General features: G+C 44.8%; 1 protein-coding gene across 5 annotated transcripts in view; it reads right to left on the bottom strand.

Moving 5' to 3' along the window:
* The window catches only part of LOC109894294 (alpha-(1,6)-fucosyltransferase), a 115,426-nt gene that overhangs the window by 33,523 nt on the left and 60,562 nt on the right, over nucleotides 1–21,341 (bottom strand). For 4 of the 5 annotated variants that reach the window (XM_031828638.1, XM_031828640.1, XM_031828639.1 and 1 more), the window contains one exon: nucleotides 3,278–3,839. In XM_031828638.1, coding sequence (XP_031684498.1) covers nucleotides 3,278–3,480 — 203 coding nt within the window. In that variant the 5' untranslated portion in view covers nucleotides 3,481–3,839. Of the gene's footprint in view, nucleotides 1–3,212; nucleotides 3,840–21,341 lie in introns of those variants that run through there. The other variant, XM_031828642.1, reaches the window with a different exon arrangement.

Genomic DNA, 21,341 nt, shown 5'->3' with positions numbered 1-21,341 from the left:
ATTAACACTGTAGACACAACCCTGTCCACCACCCCATTAAGACTGTCGACAACCATGTACACCACCCCATTAAGACTGTCGACAACCATGTACACCACCCCATTAAGACTGTCGACAACCATGTACACCACCCCATTAAGACTGTCGACAACCATGTACACCACCCCATTAAGACTGTCGACAACCATGTACACAACCCCATTAACACTGTAGACACAACCCTGTCCACCACCCCATTAACACTGTAGACACAACCCTGTCCACCACCCCATTAACACTGTCGACAACCATGTACACCACCCCATTAAGACTGTCGACAACCATGTACACCACCCCATTAAGACTGTCGACAACCATGTACACCACCCCATTAAGACTGTCGACAACCATGTACACCACCCCATTAAGACTGTCGACAACCATGTACACCACCCCATTAAGACTGTCGACAACCATGTACACCACCCCATTAAGACTGTCGACAACCATGTACACCACCCCATTAAGACTGTCGACAACCATGTACACCACCCCATTAACACTGTAGACACAACCCTGTCCACCACCCCATTAACACTGTAGACACAACCCTGTCCACCACCCCATTAAGACTGTCGACAACCATGTACACCACCCCATTAAGACTGTCGACAACCATGTACACCACCCCATTAAGACTGTCGACAACCATGTACACCACCCCATTAAGACTGTCGACAACCATGTACACCACCCCATTAAGACTGTCGACAACCATGTACACCACCCCATTAAGACTGTCGACAACCATGTACACCACCCCATTGCCACTGCAAATAATATTCAAACCCATTGGACTTGAGAAAGGACCGTAACACTGTAGTAACACCGCAGTAACACTGTAGTAACACTGTAGTAACATTGCAGTAACACCGCAGTAACACTGTAGTAACACCGCAATAACACTGTAGTAACACTGTATTAACACCGCCGTAACGCCGCAGTAACACCGCTATAGCACCGTAGTAACGCCGCAGTAACACTGTAGTAACGCCGCAGTAACACTGTAGTAACACCGCAGTAACACCGCAGTAACACTGTAGTAACGCCAGAGTAATGCCGCAGTAACACCGCAGTAACGCCAGAGTAATGCCGCAGTAACGCCAGAGTAATGCCGCAGTAACACTGCAGTAATACAGTAGTAACAGCGCAGTAACACCGCAGTAACAGCGCAGTAACACCGCAGTAACAGCGCAGTAACACCGCAGTAACAGCGCAGTAACACCGCAGTAACAGCGCAGTAACACCGCAGTAACACTGTAGTAACACCGCAGTAACACTGTAGTAACACTGTAGTAACACTGCAGTAGCACCGCAGTAGCACCGCAGTAGCACCGCAGTAGCACCGCAGTAGCACTGTAGTAACACCGCAGTAACACTGTAGTAACACCGCAGTAGCACCACTGTAGTAACACCGTAGTAGCACCGCAGTAATGGCGCAGTAACACCGTAGTAGCACCGCAGTAATGGCGCAGTAACACTGTAGTAGCACCGCAGTAATGGCGCAGTAACACCGTAGTAGCACCGCAGTAATGGCGCAGTAACACTGTAGTAACACCGCAGTAACACTGTAGTAAAACCGCAGTAGCACCGCAGTAGCACTGTAGTAACACCGTAGTAGCACCGCAGTAATGGCGCAGTAACACTGTAGTAACACTGTAGTAACACTGTAGTAACACCGCAGTAACACTGTAGTAACACCGTAGTAACACCGCAGTAATGCCGCAGTAACACATACAAACATGTAAGCTTAGACTACACTGTAGTAACACTGCAGTAATGCTAACAATGTGAGCTGAGGCCTACTCATGGCCATTGGCCAGTGCTGACCACTACATACAGCAGGGGTCAGTAATGTCTGACTCTGAAGCTCCACTACTACTACTGGCTCTGGGTAGGAGCTGCTCCTCAGGTCAGTTTACATACCCCAATTCTAACCTTAGCTTAGATACGCTCTCGCTCTCCTTCAATAGAGCAGGCTAAGTACAACGGAGTGTGAAAGAGAAAAAGAGAGGGAGGCTGTGTGTGTGTGATCGTGCCAGTGTATGAGTTTGAGCGTACATGTGTGAATATGTCTCAAATCAGCCCGCTGTAAGAACAACTTCTGCACATCTTTCCTTTACTCTGAACAACCTTTAGAACCGTTAGATTAGGACAGACCCTATCACTTCACAACTCTTGACTGTTGCTTCGGGCTCAAATCAAAATCGGCACGCCAGTGTTTTGAGGGCCGGAATACGGCATGTGACAAGCGCAATAACAGAACAGCTTTTCTCACGGCCTTTAGACACAGCCCATCAGCCCAGGTTGGCACCCTGTCCATCACGTATCACAACACGCCATCTTACACTACACCATAGCTACCATGACAGGCACCGACATTACATGGATTTAGTTCCGGTTTGTAAACGGCAGCAAGGAAAGGAAATACTCTTGACGTTAGACTACTTTAACCCGCGTCTCATCAGAACACAACAAAAATCCACCACTGATCAGACCACCACCAACAGCTGAAGAGAGAGGAAACATACTGCAGTGCTCTGATGTAAGTCCACATCTAACCTGGAAGTGAACTTCAGTAATGTAAAGTGTTTTGACATTTTATTTACCCAGGTTAGCCTCATTGAGATAAAATCTATTCTTTCAAGAGAGACAGGGACCAAAACAGAGAGAGCAGCACATATCAGACCGACTGTAACAACTTAACAGACAAACCATAAAATATGTTATTTTTTTGTTGTTGACAAAGACGCATACATTTCAATTACAGAAACATACAAACATGTAAGCTTAGACTACAAAATCTAACCAAGAAGGGTAAAGATCACAGATGATCAACACTTGGATTAAAGGGTCTGTGAAGTAAGGAAGCAGAGGAAATGCTCTTGACACCTTGAAGACTACTTCATCTAAATCCAGTAATGTAAGAATTACAGATTACCAACGCTGCCTGGGATTATTGGGTGAGATAATATGCAGTGAAGTAATGGTGCTTAACATCTCACAGTAGAAACAGAAGGAGAGGCGAGAGAGTGAGAGACAGAACGTGAGAGAGACAGAGACAGGAAAAGAGAAAGCTACGAGTAGAGACAAAGACAAGGGGGAAGAGGCAGAAACGGAGCGAGAGCCAAACTCCAGTCAGTGTGTCAGTTAGTCCCGGCCACGCGTCTCACCTGAGTGTCTCAGCCATGCGTCTCACCTGAGTGTCTCAGCCATGCATCTCAGCCATGCGTCTCACCTGAGTGTCTCAGCCATGCGTCTCAGGTCTTCGTTCTGCTGTTTCAGTCTCTCCAGCTTGGCCAGGATCTTGGACAGCTCCCTGCTGGATCTCTCCGGATGCTCGCTGTCCTTCACAAGGTGACCTCCGATGTAGAACAGCAGTGTGCCCCACGCCAGGAGCACGAGCATGATCCAGCGCCACGAACCTGCCCATGGGCGCATCTTTCACCCCTCTGGGGCTGGGGTGGAGGGGTGAGGGATGGGGGGGGGGGTGAACAGCACTCCCGTCACAATAGGCCTTGAGGCATGGTGAGAATGCCGGAGGGCGTAGGGGGGGGGGGGGGGACGGAGATGGTGAAAGGTAGTTCAGGTAGGGTTGGTGGGGTTAGTTAATGCATGGCTATGGTTCCTCCAGGGAGTTAGGATGTCCGAGTCCTCTCTGGTCTAGGCTGGACTGGGCGTGTGCTGATCCTGGGTCTGGTAGTCTGGTCTGTCACCCTCTGTGTCTCTGTAGTCCTGACTGACTGATTGACAGATGTCTCTCTGGGTCTCTATGAAGTGGCCTTGTAGAATACTTCCCTCTGTTCAAAGAGCAAACAAAGTAGGGTTGGTCACTGACAAATTCTGAGAGAAACCGCAGCCCTTATCTTCTTCCTCCACCCGTCCTCTCTTTCTCTGTGATAAACCAGAGTCACAGGTGCCCCTCGCTATATGAATTCCACCACACAGCAGTAAACAAACGTCACATGCCACTCAGCATTACATCAACAAACTGGCTGAAAACACCACAAATGCACCAGTCAACTTAACACAAACCCACCGAACGCAACAACAAAAAATCCACCGCTGATCAGAGCACAACCAACGGGCTAACTGCCTGTGAGAGAGAACACTGAAAATAGAAACGCGGCTACCGGTACTTCCCTGGTCTAATAATAAAACTGGGTTAAACCATTGTTATGTGGAGGAGCGTGTGGATGCCAGCATAGAGGTCTCCTCCCCTCTATTTGAGGAGAGACCCCCCCGACACAGCTCTGTTCACATACATACACTCCTCCCCCAGGACCCTGGCCACACACACACAGTCTCAGAGCAGGCAGGGAGATCACACACAGACACACACATTTTTGACATCACAGGCCAGCAACAAGTTGAACGGTTCAGCAACGATAATGGATGTGGCTGAATATTCTATGTTCATTACAGGGGATATAGAATACTTATCCCTTCATTACAAATGACTGGCAGGCTGGCTGAATACATAAGAGACTAGTTAGTTATGGATTTCTGTGTGGAGAATATACAATGCATTATAGATTGTAGCAGTGGTTTGGGGCGAGCGCGAACAAAGGGCGGACTCAATTAATTAATCAGCAGACTGACCTTCAGCTGCGTAGTGCTGCCTGCTTGTCTGTCAAGTTTCAAGTACAGTGAAATGGCTTTCGTGCTCTTTCCCGACAATACAGTAATCAACATCAGTAGTACTATACATTATATATATATATATATCAAGTAGAACAAAAACACACGAGAAATAGAAATATGAAGAACCACGAGAAAGCAAGCACAGTAAACTATATACAGGGTCAGTTCCAGGGTCAGTGCCAATACCATACTGTATGTGCAATGTGCAGGGATAGCAGGGATACTGCAGTGGTTGAAGACTCTTATTTGGGTCAGAAAAGTGCATTGAAATGACTTAGGAACTGATCATTTTGGAGAGTTGTGTGACCACTTTGGAGACACCAGTTCGTCCTCTCACACAAACCTTTGTAATCAAAAAATGTTGCTCCTACCCCACATTTTCCAGGGATACTTTATCATGTTACTGAATGTACCCAGAGTGTTTTAAGATTCAGTTATCAACAAATGTGGTGAATAGTACAGTGATTTAATGTAAAAAGGAACATAAAATCAACCGTGTAATGTTTGGATGAAGTATTGTGTCAGGTGAACTGTTGTGTCCTCAACTTTGGTCTAATCATTTTTCCCATAATCGTCAAGCTGTTCACTTTCAATTGCTTCACTCTTAGAAAAAAAGGTGCTATCTAGAACCTTAAAGGGATAACCTCTCCCCATAGGAGAACCCTTTAAAGTAGAGGTCGACCGATTAATCAGAATGGCCGATTTAATTAGGACCGATTTCAAGTTCATAACAATCGGAAATCGGTATTAAATTTTTGGGGATTCCTTTATTTAACTAGGCAAGTCAGTTAAAGAACACATTCTTATTTTCAATGATGGCCTAGGAATGGTGGGTTAACTGCCTCATTCAAGGGCAGAACGACAGATTTTCACCTTGTCAGCTTGGGGGGATCCAATCTTGCTAGTCCAACGCAATAACGACCTGCCTCTCTCTCGTTGCACTCCACAAGGAGACTGCCTGTTACGCGAATGCAGTAAGCCAAGGTAAGTTGCTAGCTAGCATTAAACTTCTCTTATAAAAAACAATCAATCATAATCACTAGTTAACTACACATGGTTGATGATATTACTAGATATTATCTAGCGTGTCCTGCGTTGCATATAATCTGACTGAGCATACAAGCATACAAGTATCTAAGTATCTGACTGAGTGGTGGTAGGCAGAAGTCTCTCGTCTCTCTCTCGTCTCCCTCTCTCTCTCGTCTCCCTCTCTCTCTCGTCTCCCTCTCTCTCTCGTCTCCCTCTCTCTCTCGCCTCCCTCTCTCTCTCGCCTCTCTCTCTCGCCTCTCGCGTCTCTCTCTTGTCTCTCTCTCGCGTCTCTCTCTCTCTCTCGTCTCCCTCGCGTCTCTCTCTCTCTCTCTCTCTCTCTCTCTCGTCTCCCTCCTCTCTCTCCCTCCTCTCTCTCCCTCCTCTCTCTCCCTCCTCTCTCTCCCTCCTCTCTCTCCCTCCTCTCTCTCCCTCCTCTCTCTCCCTCCTCTCTCTCCCTCCTCTCTCTCCCTCCTCTCTCGTCTCTCTCTCTCGTCTCTCTCTCTCGTCTCTCTCTCCCACCAACACTGAAAGGCCTGTATGATCAACGCTCAACCACCGGCCTAGTGCCTATATACCATTCCAGCTAAAGTTATAATCCTGAATGCTGTTGTTTTGCTGTTAAAGAACTGCTTTAAGCTACTTAAGGCGTCCACCAACAACATGCTGGTGCTGGACAATGTGACCATGGAGATTTTAAGAAATCTACCGTACCCATATGCATTGGGTGTGTAACCCATTAGGCCAACCACCCACGGCGCCCAGAATGACACAAATCCCATTTAGATGATGGGAGTTAATCTGAACAGAATATACCACTCCTGTAATGAAGCATCCAACAAAACGAAATGCAATTCACGGGAAAAAGGCCATTCTAAAGGCCATTCTAAAACAGAGCACCTGAAGCCAGTAGCAAATATATGACAGATATGAACATCCCTGTCAGAAAGAGAGTGAATCTAAAGAGGCAACAACGAGGATGGGATGGGTTGCTCCTATGACTAGGATTTGGGTTCTGGATATTGAAAGAACGTTGATGAAAAACAAGAGGACAGGAGAGAAATGGCATAATGAGGTCGTCTTTCATAAAGGCCTAGCTGATTGTTGTCTTGGGGCTGTCAGTGAAAAGCATCGGAAACACGTGTGAAGATAATGTGTCTTCTGTGTAATAAAAGATGTCAAGACAGAAAAAGAAGGGGGGGGGGGGGTGACGAAGAGAGAACAGGTACTTCTCTCCCCCAGAATGCACTCAGCTGTCTCCCACCAATTCTTCCACATTCAGTGTTTCATGTGAATCGTTTGCCGCTTGATTGTTTCTGTTTTACGAATTCCCCATCACATATATGTCACCAGTGGCAAACGTACCATTCGGTTACATTCATTTCTGTTAATGCGCTGTATGCCTAATTAGATCTTAGAGTCATTTTCTCATTCTCAGAGTGGAAACGTCGTTTGCAGAGTTCCCGTTACACTTGTGAGAAGCAAGTCCGGGTTTACTTCATAACCATCATTTACGAGTTGTCCATTTTTCCCCCCCGTTCATTGCCTTTTATTTGGAGTGCTCCATGTGAACAGTGAGCGTCGGTCTGGTTTCTCTGTCCTGATAATGTTGAGGGAGTGCGCGCCTGGGCAAGCATAGAAGTACCTGGCCTGCTGCGTGGAAATGTAGGAAAGTGCCCACTTGATTTCTGGTTGTCTTAGTCACCATGTCCACCACTAATAAGCTGAGCTTCTCAAGTCATTCTTTATTCACCAGACACAGGTGTGAAACATCCATTGCGGATGATAGACTAATAGTTCCTCACAGTAGAGGCCTATTAGAAAAATCTTTCCAACAACCCCCCCCCCCTCCCGTTGATAATCACCAAGCCTCGATGTGAAAGAGCAAAATATGATCATCTGATGATCCCATATATCCAGTGGAAACGTCTTAAAATAACTTCCCCTTGAGCAAAAACAGTTGTCTGTCCCGGTTTGGGAAACTCTGAGGGCCCAGAATAGGCTATGTTGCAAGTTCCCTATAGACAGTTTCTTGCCTGAGCCAGTTGATTTGATACAATGTTGCACCTCACTAGCTAAAGCTCAAGTCAAGACAGATAGAAAGGGAGGCATATGCGCTGAGTAGAGATATTGCGATTGAAAGAACCCGAATTCTCATCAGTATATTTTCTAAAGATTACATTTTTTCGGCTTTATGTATTTGAATAAGTTGACAATGGAAGTTATAGGCCAACGGCTACAGCGGCCATCTATGATTTAGCCGCCAATGATCCCGGGTGTATCAATATGTCCATCAAGCAAGGTAAGATATGCCTCATATTATGAAGTGAAATACTCAGGTTTCAAACAATTAAGTGTGTTTTCAAAATGCATACTGCCTCCAGCTCACATTGTAAAGTGGTCGGTGATGCGCTGATCGCCTTCCTACCGTTGTTTTTTCTCTCCCGGTCAATCTGTCCACGTTTATTTATCAGCTTTTCATTTTTTTTACAGCCATGGCCAAAGGCGGGCAATTGCTGGCACGCACGCACACACCCACCCACAGGGCAGTAATAAACCATATCAGGCCAGTAGCAACAGATGATATGCTGTTATATGGGCCATGATGGTAGACCGAATGAAAGTCAACTGTCTGGGGAAAGAACACTGACTGTTCGCTCACTGGTGGCCATTTTACACGGACATTCAGAACGGCCCATTTCCTGTTCCTGTAGCGTGAGGCGTGGTGTCAAATCAAATCAAATGTTTATATATACATATTTAGCAGTTGTTATTGTGGGTGTAGCGAAATGCTTGTGTTCCTAGCTCCAACAGTGCAGTATTATCTAACAATTCATACAACCACATGTACAAGTACACCCCTTGGACAAGACGCTAGTCTGTACAGTACAGCACAAATAACAGAATGTTCTGTATCTGTGACAGCTTGGAACAATCTGCAGGGTATTTATATAGGCAAACTAGGGCTGACCCCATTTAGTCGACTGGTCGATTGTTTGGTCCATAGGCTGTTGGCCGACTGAGACTTCTTTAGTCGAGCAGTAGCAAAGACACCGGTCTGATTCGCGTCTGTCTGAGTGGACTAATCCATTGTGGAGGCTGTTGGATAGCGGTCGCTGTCTGCGATTCTGAAACGCATCAGTGTGGCCTCCACAATGTGCTGTTTAAATTGCCGCTTTTTCCTAGACCACATCGCTATGTGCATGACAGCAAAGTTAACCAGCATATTGGTGTTGAGAACAACCCGAGAAAACAACCCGTGCCTTATTGTCTAAGAAAAGTGAGTAGAGAGGACCCCAATTGAATTAGGTCTATCATCAATAGTCTAACTGTTAAATATGCCTGGCTTTATAAAACATGAATTTACTGTACAAGTATATCTTGTTGTCTTTTTGAGTGTTTGGTTGATTGCCTACTGATTCTGTGAGCACCTTTATAATAATAACCACCCCCTTTCCTTGATCTCCTTCGTATTGTTAGTATTACTAATATTACTAATATTATTATGATCATCAGAACGAGAAGGAAGGAGGCGTCTTTTGGCACCCTAATCAAAAGTTAGCTTAACTCTCATTATCATGAATAGGCTTAGTATAGCAGCCTTGTATAACCACCATTGAGCTGGAGGCCTAAGAGCACCTCCTGTTTAGTCTGAATATGGTAACTTACTTAGGCCTATATTTTAGTATTGACCTAGGCTATCAAGCATTTTAGTTTAAAATGAGTTTATAGTTGGCGTAAACAATAAATAGGCCAAAACCGTTCCATTTCAGAAATTGCATTCACGAATGAATGCGAATGTTTTTCGTCTTTGCTGAAATAAAGGCTGTACAAAAAAACGTTGCAACAGACTCTGTGGTAGGCTTATAATTTATTTTGTGTTGTTTACATCGTTCCAAATGGTCAGAAAAGTTATTGTAATCTAACAGCACCAGTTTGGGACACATAATATGCACGCAGTGCTTTCTCCTTACCTTATTTTTCTAGATCTCCAGCATTTTCTACAACTAGTCAAATTTATTCCACACATCTGACTTCCCCTTTACTTCCTGAGCAACCAGTAAACATTCCCGTTTCATTTTTGTCGTCACATCCTCTGCATCGATATTGCTGTCACGTGTTATGGTGTTCAGAGTTTGTTAGAACCAATTTGTTGATGTGATTATGATATGCTATAGTTCAGGCCCTATTGGTCACGTGCATGCGTCACGTAAAGAGAGCAAGGGTAGAGGGAATAGGGATTTCGGTAATATAGCTTTTCAGTCAGAAATGGCTGTAATTATGTTGCAGCTTCAGCAACACGGACATCACTATGCACACTGATGTTCTGTGGTGGTCACTGCAGCACAGAGGAGAGAGAGAGAAGTGATATTCACACAGTCACTCACGGTCTTTCTTTCTTCTTTTTTTAAAAACATCGCAGGAAGTCTGAGTCAGGCGGCACAATCAAATCAATTGCTGGTTGGACTCCCTCCATTTGCCTTCATTATTTCATCAAACAGTGTGCTTAAAGCATCAGACAAGCTCAGTGCATATAGTTGATTTGATTAAAACACATAGGATGTGTCTATATATGGGAAAATACCCGTAAAACATTTTTGGGACCGTTGTTGAATGCAAACAGATGGGAGATAGAACATACAGTACACGTGTGGTAAATAAAATGAAACGTTACACCTGAACGATAATGTGATGATAATGCGAAAGGTTGCTGGTTTGAGATTCCCGAGCTGACAAGGTGAAAAATCTGCCGATGTGCTGTAAAGCAAGGCACTTAACCCTAGTTGCCCTGCATAACAGTGTCCACAAAATGACTGAAATGTGTTTGTTCTCCCTCAGTCTGATAATCGTTTTATCTTCCGCTCAGCCAATGGTTGCGTTGGGTTCAGTTTGCTCTGCATCTCTCAGCCAATGGTGGCATCTAAATCCATTTGTACTGCCTCTCTCAGCCAATGAATAATTGAGTCGGTGCCATACCAGTACAGCACTGAGCCCGAGTTTAGCCAGTCAAAGTCAAAAAGAAGAGAAGTGACGAGGAACTGCATATTTTATAAATATTAGCCTTTATTAATATTCAACATCAGGAGAACGAGAAATAAGGAGACGTCTTTTGGCACCCTAATCAAAGTTAGCTTAAATCTCATTCTTTCCCTCTTTCTCCTCTCCAGAGCGAAGGGATGCTATATGGGTTAGGCAAAAACTCTAATCTCGCTCTCTCGCTGAAAAAAATACTGTATGGGTAGGTAACGACCCTGTGCATAGGCTACCTTGTCCTTAGATGATTCTAGTAAGTACCTGTCTCTCAGGGGTATTCTATAACAGCAGTAGTGTGTGTGTAACCTTTATTTAACTAGGCAAGTCAGTTAAGAACAAATTCTTATTTACAATGACGGCCTACACCGGCCAAACCTGGACTACGCTGGGGAAATTTCTTCCGCTGCCCTATGGGACTCCCAATCACGGCCGGTTGTGATACAGCCTGGAATCGAACCAGGGTGTCTGTAGTGACGCCTCAAGCACTGAGATGCATTGCCATAGACCGCTGCGCCACTCAGGAGCCCAAGTGTAACATCTGTCGGTCTCTAGTCCTCCAATGTCCACACCCTCCCAGGGACCCGCCATGAGCTCTGTTCTGTTCAACGGGCTGTTATTCTGTTCAAGGTAGGTAACACACCCCAAGGTAAAATACTGGACCTATACCACACCCCCACCCCAACTCTCCCAATCTCTGATATGAATGTCTGCTTTCCTGGTGAAAACATATTTGCATTGGGGGGAATCTTGCACTTTGGCTGCACCTCAAGGTTGGTTTGAACACTTTAATTTCCCACAGTGAAGTGAAATTTGAGAATCCAAATGGATGTTGTGTTAGTCATGATAATGGAGGATGACAGTGCTGTGCTGTTATTGTAGGCAGTCACACACACAGACACACACACACACACACACACACACACACACACAATTCTTTTCTCTTAGGGAACTAATGCAGTGCTATGCCTCCAGGGCTTAACTCTAAACCTGCTAAACTAGGACGCTGATTGGTGCTGTTTGTGTTTGCATGTGTGTGCACGTGTTTGAGGCAAGGGATGAGGCCAGGGCTAAGGCTGATCTGGATGTCTGTAGTTCTTCTACAGCAGCTCAGTTCCACATGAGGGGAAGTTAGAGGTCAGGGACCAGCACAGGTTCATTAGAGGCCAGCTCAGGCCATCCAAGAGGCTTTCACCTCAGCCTGTCTAAGCCTCGCTCCATCTTCTAACCATCCCACTCAGAAACGATAGAATAGAGCTGGTATAGACATGTATAGTATCTATACCAGCCCCAACTTCTGCTTCACTTGAGAGAGAAAAGTAATAATCTGCTTACTGTTAAAAGCCCATGGACTGACACATGACCAGTGTTGGCCAGCGGGCTGTGTGCTAGTGGTGAAAGAAAGATACGGAGGTAAGGCTCTAGTTACATCATAGGCAGCGGAGCCACTGAAGCAGCACTGAAACAGGAGCCTGGATGCCAGAGCAGGTTGACGTTTATTGGGGTGAATCATGTCCTGGAGGCAGAGCTGAGACATTTCCACTAGATGGGCCAGAGGCAAAGTCAAAACGTGCTATATATTGTCAAATGTGAAGTAAACAAAAATGTGCTTTTTGGTCTTAATTTAAGGTTAGGGTTAGCATAAGGTTAGCAGTGTAAGGTTAGGGTAGGGTTAGGTTTAAAATGAGATTGTATTACTTTGTGGCTGTGCCAGCTAGTTACTACCCTGCAGAGCTTACTCCAGTGTGAAGGTCTTCACGGAATGTCACTGGTCTGGGTTGGATCTGATATGATTGTCACGGGTCTTGGATATGTGTAATTTTAACTGACTTGTCCGGAAGGGTCCGTACAGATTATTTTCATGGATATATACAAAGAAATGTCAATTGAAAAAAGGTCAAACGAAAGCAAGTGCAGCTAGTTTACAGTCTTTCCAGCTTCAGTTTGAAGTTATTGTGTTAGCTGTGATGTTGGCTAGCTGCTCTGAACAACAGTGTCCTAACGAGAGAACACTTTTTCTATGCCAGGCGAAACCATTCCTCATTAGCTCGTTGTTATGGATGTATCCAAATAAATGTCACTAGAATACAGCTTGAACAAATGCAGCTACTTTGCTGTTATTCAGGCTGCACTGTTTGACGTGACTGTTGTCAAGGATTTCCTCGTCTTCTTCCGAAGAGGAGAGGCGAAAAGGATCAGAGGACCAATATGCGGCGTGGTAAGTGTCCATGGTTCTTTTAATATGTAAACGTACACATGAACGACTGATTACAAAAAAACAAACGTGTGAAACCCTAAACAGCCCTATCTGGTGCAAAACACAGAGACCGGAACAATCACCCACAAACACACAGTGAAACCCAGGCTACCTAAGTATGATTCTCAATCAGAGACAACTAATGACACCTGCCTCTGATTGAGAACCATACTAGGCCGAAACATAGAAATACCCAAATTATAGAAAAACAAACAAAACAGACTGCCCACCCAACTCACGCCCTGACCATACTAAATAAATACAAAACAAAGGAAATAAAAAGGTCAGAACGTGACAGTACCCCCCCCCCAAAAGGTGCGGACTCCGGCCGCAAAACCTTGACCTATAGGGGAGGGTCTGGGTGGGCGTCTGTCCGCGGTGGCGGCTCTGGCGCGGGACGCGGACCCCACCTCACCATTGTCTTAGTCCGCCTTATTGTCCGCCTCCGTGGCTTTCTCACCATGGCCACCCTTCTCAATGACCCCACTGGACAGAGGGGCAGCTCGGGACAGAGGGGCAGCTCGGGACAGAGGGGCAGCTGCTCGGGACAGAGGGGCAGCTGCTCGGGACAGAGGGGCAGCTGCTCGGGACAGAGGGGCAGCTGCTCGGGACAGAGGGGCAGCTGCTCTGGGCAGAAGGGCTCCGGCAGCGGCGCCAGCCAGCCAGGATCTGGTAGATCTCTCAGTCCCGAGCTGTCCCTCAGTCCCGAGCTGTCCCTCAGTCCCGAGCTGTCCCTCAGTCCCGAGCTGTCCCTCAGTCCCTCAGTCCCGAGCTGTCCCTCAGTCCCGAGCTGTCCCTCAGTCCCGAGCTGTCCCTCAGTCCCGAGCTGTCCCTCAGTCCCGAGCTGCTCCTCAGTCCAGTGGGGTTCTGGGTGAGGACTACTAGACCATGGTCGGCGGCGAGGGTGGACTATCCAGGGACGAAGGGAGAGGGGACAAAGACATTGACTGAGTGGGGTTCACGTCCCGCGCCGGAGCCGCCACCATGGACAGACGCCCACCCGGACCCTCCCTATTGTTTTGAGGTGCGTTTGGGAGTCCGCACCTTAGGGGGGGGTTCTGTCACGCCCTGGTCGAAGTATTTTGTGTTTATCTTTATGTATTTGGTCAGGCCAGGGTGTGGCATGGGGTTTTTGTATTGTGGTGTGTTTTGTCTTGGGGTGTTGGTATTGGGATTGTAGCTTAGTGGGGTATCTAGCTAAGTCTATGGCTGTCTGGAGTGGTTCTCAGAGGCAGATGTTTATCGTTGTCTCTGATTGGGAACCATATTTAGGGAGCCATATTCTTTGAGTTTGTCGTGGGTGATTGTCCTTAGTGTCCTTAGATTCTTTGTTCCTGTCGCTGTGTTAGTTGACACAAGTATAGGCTGTTTCGGTTTTCATTACGTTTATTGTTTTGTAGTGTTGTGTGTATTCGTGTTACGTTTGTTTGATTAAACATGGATCGCAATCTACACGCTGCATTTTGGTCCGACTCTCCTTCACCAAAAGAGAACCGTTACAACTGTAAGTTAGCCGTAGTTGGCTAGCTAGCAAAGAAGGGAAAATAACATTGCCAGCCAGTATGACAATGGAACATTTAGAATGACTGAATGGGGCACGTCCATAGATACAGAACAAAACGAACTAACAACTGGGTCGCTTCTCTGGCAACCCTAGATTTGCGTCAGGACCATATCTTGTGGAAGGATGAAATAGTACGAATTCATTAATCAAAATAAGGAAAATGAAAATGTGTCAATCATTATTTGAATATGTTGTCCTCGAAGCCGGTGTTTGGAGTATATATATATATTGGCATGGTTTGCCAACACCCGTGTCAATGTATCCAACAAACACCAGCTTCTCTGGCATCACTTAACTGTAAGATGAGAAAGAGCATGCACTGGCTTCGAGGACAACATATTCAAATAATGATCGACGCATTTTCATTTTCCTTATTTTTATTAATGTATTGGTTATGTGTAGAGAAAGCTTGTTGGACACTAAGAAAGCTTTGTTGTAGAGCTTTTAACACAACATCCGGGGAGGGGCCAGCCGAGTATAAGAACGTATCATCTGCATGTAAATGGATGAGAGAGCTTCCTACTGCCTGAGCTATGTTGTTGATGTAAATTGAGAAGAGCATGGGGCCTAGGATCGAGCCTTGGGTTACTCCCTTGGTGACAGACAGTGGCTGAGACAGCAGATTTTCGGACTTTATACACGGCACTCTTTGAGAGGGGTAGTTAGCAAACCAGGCCAAAGACCCCTCAGAGACACCAATATACCTTAGCCAGCCCACAAGAATGGAATAGTCTACCGTATCAAAAGCTTTGGCCAAGTCAATAAAAATAGCAGCACAATATTGCTTAGAATCAAGGGCAATGGTGACGTCAATGAGGACCTTTAAGGTTGCAGTGACACATCCATAACCTGAGTGGAAACCAGATTGCATACCCGAGAGAATACTATACATCAAGAAAGCCAGTCAGTTGACAATTGACAAGTTTTTCTTCTTTTGATAAACAGGGCAAAATAGAAATAGGCCTATAACAGTTAGGATCAGCTTTATCTCCCCCTTTAAATAAAGGACAAACTGTGGCTGCCTTCCAAACTTTTTGGACCTGTGAAGACCTACCTCTACTCCAGTGCACGGGTCATCCCAATAAAGGCCAACCTGCGCTGCCAGAACAGAGCTGCTGTGCCTGTCCTGCTACGGACAAACACGCCTCACAGCCAGCTATCACCTTACATCTGCAGCGTGTTTCTGGGCCATAACATACTGTAGCAGTGTGTATATGGGTGTGGTGTGTGAGCGTTGTGTGAGTGCGTGTGTGTGTGTACGTACTGTAAGATATGTATGCACAGTATGCACCTAAGATAACTCAAGGATGTTTTAGTTGGCCAATTTTACACCTAACTAAGGTGTTTGGTGCCGTATTTATCAAGTCAAAAAATGTGCGACGTGTTGTCATATGTAAACAGTGTCAGGGCTGCTGGGCAGGTCTCTCTCACCGTCTATGCTATTGGATAGAGAGCGATCGCTGCAGCTGTTCACCCCATGTCAGTGGGCAAATGGACATCGTCAAGCACGGTTCATGACACAAATGTTGCACCCTCTTGTTGGCGGAGAGAATTTTGCAGGTTTAAAGCTGATTCTCTGTAATAATGGTACGTGAATAATGATGCGTTTTACTTTGTAAAGTGGTTTCTTGCGTAAAAACAACACAACAACATTTTCAGTCACCTTGTCTGAAGTCTCATGGAATGTAGGCCTACATTGAACACCACACATTGGCTTCTACCGTACGTGAACGATAGAACAGCTATTTCCATGTTAAAATATTATGGGATGCATTTTCTCCATTATTTTTGATGGTAGGCCACTTTGGCCTACATTATGATCAAATAACCACAGTAGCCTACTTGACCACCGTTAAAACTAACTTAAAAGCAGGTACAGCCTCAGTGTTCAAATCAAATTGTATTGGTCACATACACATGGTTAGCAGATGTTAATGCGAGTGTAGCGAAATGCTTGTGAACGGAAGTTGCACAGAATTTTCACAACGTTCAAGTTTGCGCGTGCTCAGCAGACCCGAAATTTGTCCAAGACTCCAGTCACCTAAGTCATAGACTGTTCTCTCTGCTACTATTTACATTGACCCCCCCCCCCCCCCATTGTTTTTACACTGCTGTTACTTGCTGTTTCTTATTTATGCATAGTCACTTTACCCTTAACTACATGTACAAATGACCTCTACTAACATGTACCCCCACACATTGACTCGGTACCGGTACCCCCTGTAAATAGTCCCGTTATTGTTATTTAATCTTATTGTGTTACTTTAAAAAAATATATATTTTTTTTTACTTTCGTTTATTTAGCAAATCATTTCTTAACTCTATTTCCTGAACTGCATTGTTGGGTTTGTAAGTAAGCAAGGGCTTGTAAGTAAGCATTTCACGGTTGTATTCGGTGCATGTGACAAATAACGTTTGATTGGAATGTGTGAGAGTATGCAGTGTGGGTGCCACTGTATTGGCACGCCGGTGTCGTAGATGCCTGTGTGCCCATGTATGTGTGTTTGTTCAGGCCAAGGATTAACAGCTCGGCCCTCATACACTGTGCAATTTCAGATGAAGGAAACGGACCGACTCCATGTTACTCGGAACTATTCAATGACCTTTCCTCAGTACCTCTGATAGAGACTCTAAGTGAGTCCAGGGACATGGAGAGTAAGGGAGAGATCAAATGAAATAAGAAACTGTATTTAAAGGAATGAGGAAAGACTAAAGACATCAGTTTGTCTTCTGTGAGTTGATCTGAACCGGGTCATGAAATGAGTTTGGCTCAACTCATAACGAATGTCCCTCCCTCCCTCTGTCAGCCAATGTGACAGTTGACCTTTTACCAGGCAACACCATAGGCAGAGTGTGTGTGTGTGTGTGTGTGTGTGGCTGTGGGAGTGTTTGTCCTTTCTCCCTGCTTTTGGACCACAATTAAAGGCCCAGTCCAGTCAAATGTGATTTCTCTCTCTCTCTACACTATGAGGTTGGAATAATACTGTGAAATTGTGAAAATGATGATAAAAATGATGATAATGCATAAGCAGTCATTGTAAAATAAGAATTTGTTTTTAAATAAAAAGGTTAAATAAAAAGGTTAAAAAGGTTAAATAAAAAGAAATACAAAAATAGATGTAAATGTAGCCCTGTTAGTTAATGTGGTATTGTGGTTGTTAGCGTTCATTGAGGTAATACTGTAAACATGTTTTGTAAACTTAACTGCTGTGCTTCCCTGTGCTGACATAAGCTGTTGCGTGCGAACAAGAGGAGAGATGGAGAGAGAAGCAAGAGAGGAGAGAGAGAGAAACAGAGGGAGAGATGGAGAGAGAGAAACGAGAGAGAGAGAAACAGAGGGAGAGAAACAGAGGGAGAGAAACAGAGGGAGAGAAACAGAGGGAGAGAAACAGAGGGAGAGATGGAGAGAAACAAGAGAGGAGAGAGAGAGAGAAACAGAGGGAGAGAGAGAAACAGAGGGAGAGCAAGAGATGGATAGATAAAGAGAAGCGTTGTAGTGATGCTCCCCCTCAAGAACCAGCGTTAAATTATAGCAGATTACATTGCCCTGATCTACAGATGTACAGTAGGGTTTACACCTGCCCACACACAACACACACACGCTAACACACACAGGCATCGTTTCCCCCTCACACAGAGCCTCATAAAATAAACACAAACATGTTCAACGTGAGCAAGACAAAGGAGTTGATCGTGGATTACAGGAAAAGGAGGGCTGAGCATGACCCCATCCACATCGACGGGGCTGTAGTGGAGCGGGTTGAGAGCTTCAAGTTCCATAGCTTCCACATCATTAAGGACCTAGCATGGTTCAAAAACTCCAACACTGGGAGGCTGAAAAGATTTAGCATGGGACCTCAGATCCTCAAAAAGTTATACAGCTGCACCATCGAGAGCATTCGGAGTGGTTTCATCACTGCTTGGTATGGCAACTGCTCAGCATCCAACCGCATGGCACTACAGAGGGTAGTGGGTATGGCCCAGTACATACCAGGCGGTATCAGAGGAAGGCCCTAAAAATTGTCAAAGACTCCAGCCACCCAAGTCATAGACTGTTCGCTCTGCTACCTCACGGCAAGCGGTACCAAAAGTCTGGGACCAAAAGCCTCCTGAACAGCTTCTACCTCCAAGCCATAAGAATGCTGAACAGTAAATCAAATGGTTACCCAGACTATTTTCATTGACCCCCTTATTTTATAATTATTTATTATTTGTTTTTGCACTGACTCTCCTGCACAGGTCCGATGTACAGTCACTGGACTCTAACCACACACACACACACACACCTCTGTTTATTTTCCATGCATATGCACTTTCCCCTACCCTACCTACATGTACACATTGCCTCAATTACCTTGCACACCGACTCGGTTCCCTTTATATAGCCTCGTTATTGTTCTTTTATTGTGTTACTATTTTTCTTTTAGTTTATTTAGCAAATTTTTCATACTTACTTTTTTAACACTCTGCATTGATGGTTAAAGGCTCGTAAGCATTTCACGGTAAGTTCTACACCTGTTGTACTCGTATGTCACAAATATTTTTATATATTATTTTTATATATTTTTTATATGGCCTATAATGGAATTTCCTCCACTTTCCTGTCTGATATGGTAACATGTCACAGGTTTGTAATGGATGTAATCAGGGCTTGCAACTAACTTCTTTCCTCACCGTCCTGGTACCATTTCGAAGTACAATATCAACTGTCCCAAACTGAACTTGAACCAACCCCCCAAAAAAAAAAATATATATATATATATATATATTTTCTTTTGATATGCCAACCTGGGTCTAGATCATGTGGTGCTTTTAAAGTACAGTAATTTGTGTATTTCTGAGACAGATACAGTCTATAACACAAACTTAATTTGTTAAGATGTTGTTGTCTTTGCATCTTAATGAAAACAGACACTACAATGTATTAGTTGAACATGCTAACCCCATGTATAGAATATATCTAAGTGAGAACAATTATTGTGAACTGGTTACTGAATAAACTTACGTTAGTGACATTACATTCCACCCCATTAAAAAAACATAACACAACAGTATACAATAAAGAACGTGCGTTTCCCAGCCTTCACTTCCTGGTCGCCTTGACCGTTTTGAGTGCCACCACTCGCTAACGGCCGGGGCCTAAAATGCACTTCTTGGTACACCAGCCACTGTGGCAGGTAGATAAAAAACATCTACCAGCCACTCAGATGAGAGTGCTCTGAAATCGGAGTAGATTTTACGAACGCACCCTAAATCTGACTAGTATCCACGTTGCTTCTCTTCCCTAGAAGTTGAAACTCAAACATTGAAAAACAGCCTAGTTTGTGAGCAAAACAATGTAAAGAACAATGCCAAACAACACAAGGACCAAGTATTACTTCAATAGACTTCCGTTTCAAGTAAATTAAACTTTTATGCCTGTGATTAGCGCATTTAAAAATGAATCCGTCACTCTTCAAGTACGCGCACACACAACACCCAGCTAGGCAGTGTACCGTAGCAGCGCACCTTTGGTTCAGTTCAGAGAGATACAACTATATTCTCTATTAGAAACTGGGTGGTTTGAGCCCTAAATGCTGATTGGCTGACAACTGTGGTATATCAGAACGTATAACTCGGTATGACAAAACATGTATTTTTTAATTACGCTGGTAACCCGTTTATAATAGCAATAAGGCACCTTGGGGGTTTCTACCATTAGGCTGTATATCCATCTCTGTCCAGTGCACATTTGAAAACGGTTTCAGCCTCATTATTGTGTTTAAACATTTTTGTATGGAACCACTGCTGTATGCATCTGATATTTTTTCGGGCCTCTAATCCCAGAACTGTCCCAACGTCCGTTTTGAACCGGACGGGACGCCCTTCATTTAGAGCCTAATATAGATAAACATACAAATGAATGTGTATATATGCTATATACAGTAAGGTCAGATGTATATATGACGTTTAGATACAGTATAATACGACGTTTACGTTTTGTAATGTAAAAAAACACACACAAAGGCACACACACACACACCCTGGCAGACACACCCTGCTCAAATTCATTATTTCCTCGACAATTTCCTTTCTAAATGTCATGAAAGATATTGATGCCTTGAGGGTCACTCTTCCCTGCTACTTTGTGACATAGGCTTAAAAAACCCAGAGCCCTACTAATCTCCATGTGTGCGTCCCAAATGGCACCCTACTCCCTGTATAGTGCATTACCTTTGACCAGGGCCCATAGGGCTTTAGCCAACAGAATGCCTAGTAAAGGGAATAGAATGCCATTTGGGGCAGAGATTCCATACTTTCTGGGACCATAATTAAAAATATCCTCAGGAGCGGGTGTGAGGTGTGCTCCATCAGCTAGTCCAGCTCTGACATTTAGCTGTGTGTGTATGTGTGTGGTGCAGTGTGTGTGTTGTGTGTCTTGTGCGAGTGTGTGTGGGTGTTGTGTGTCTAGTGTGTGTCAGTGTGTGGAGAGCAGAGGCCGAGGCCTATCCTCTCCACCGTAGAGGTCAGTGTGTCACAGGGGTCAGCGATGAGGGGGTTGGGGGTGGGGGGAGGTGTACTAGGGCAGACCGCCATTTAGTCAACTGGTTGATCGTTTGGGCAATTGGCTGTTGGTCGACCAAGATATCTTTAGTCGATCAGTGGCAAAAAATGTACACAAAATATCATGGTGTACAAGACACCAAGTGGACTGATCCATTGTGGAGGCTGTGGGGATGGCACAGTCCATGTGCTACTGAAATTGTATATGGTTATAATACATAGGAACAACGGTGAAAC

Source organism: Oncorhynchus kisutch, linkage group LG7 (assembly GCF_002021735.2).
Source record: "Oncorhynchus kisutch isolate 150728-3 linkage group LG7, Okis_V2, whole genome shotgun sequence".
Lineage (NCBI taxonomy): Eukaryota > Metazoa > Chordata > Actinopteri > Salmoniformes > Salmonidae > Oncorhynchus > Oncorhynchus kisutch.
This window is presented reverse-complemented; position numbering and strand designations above follow the sequence as displayed.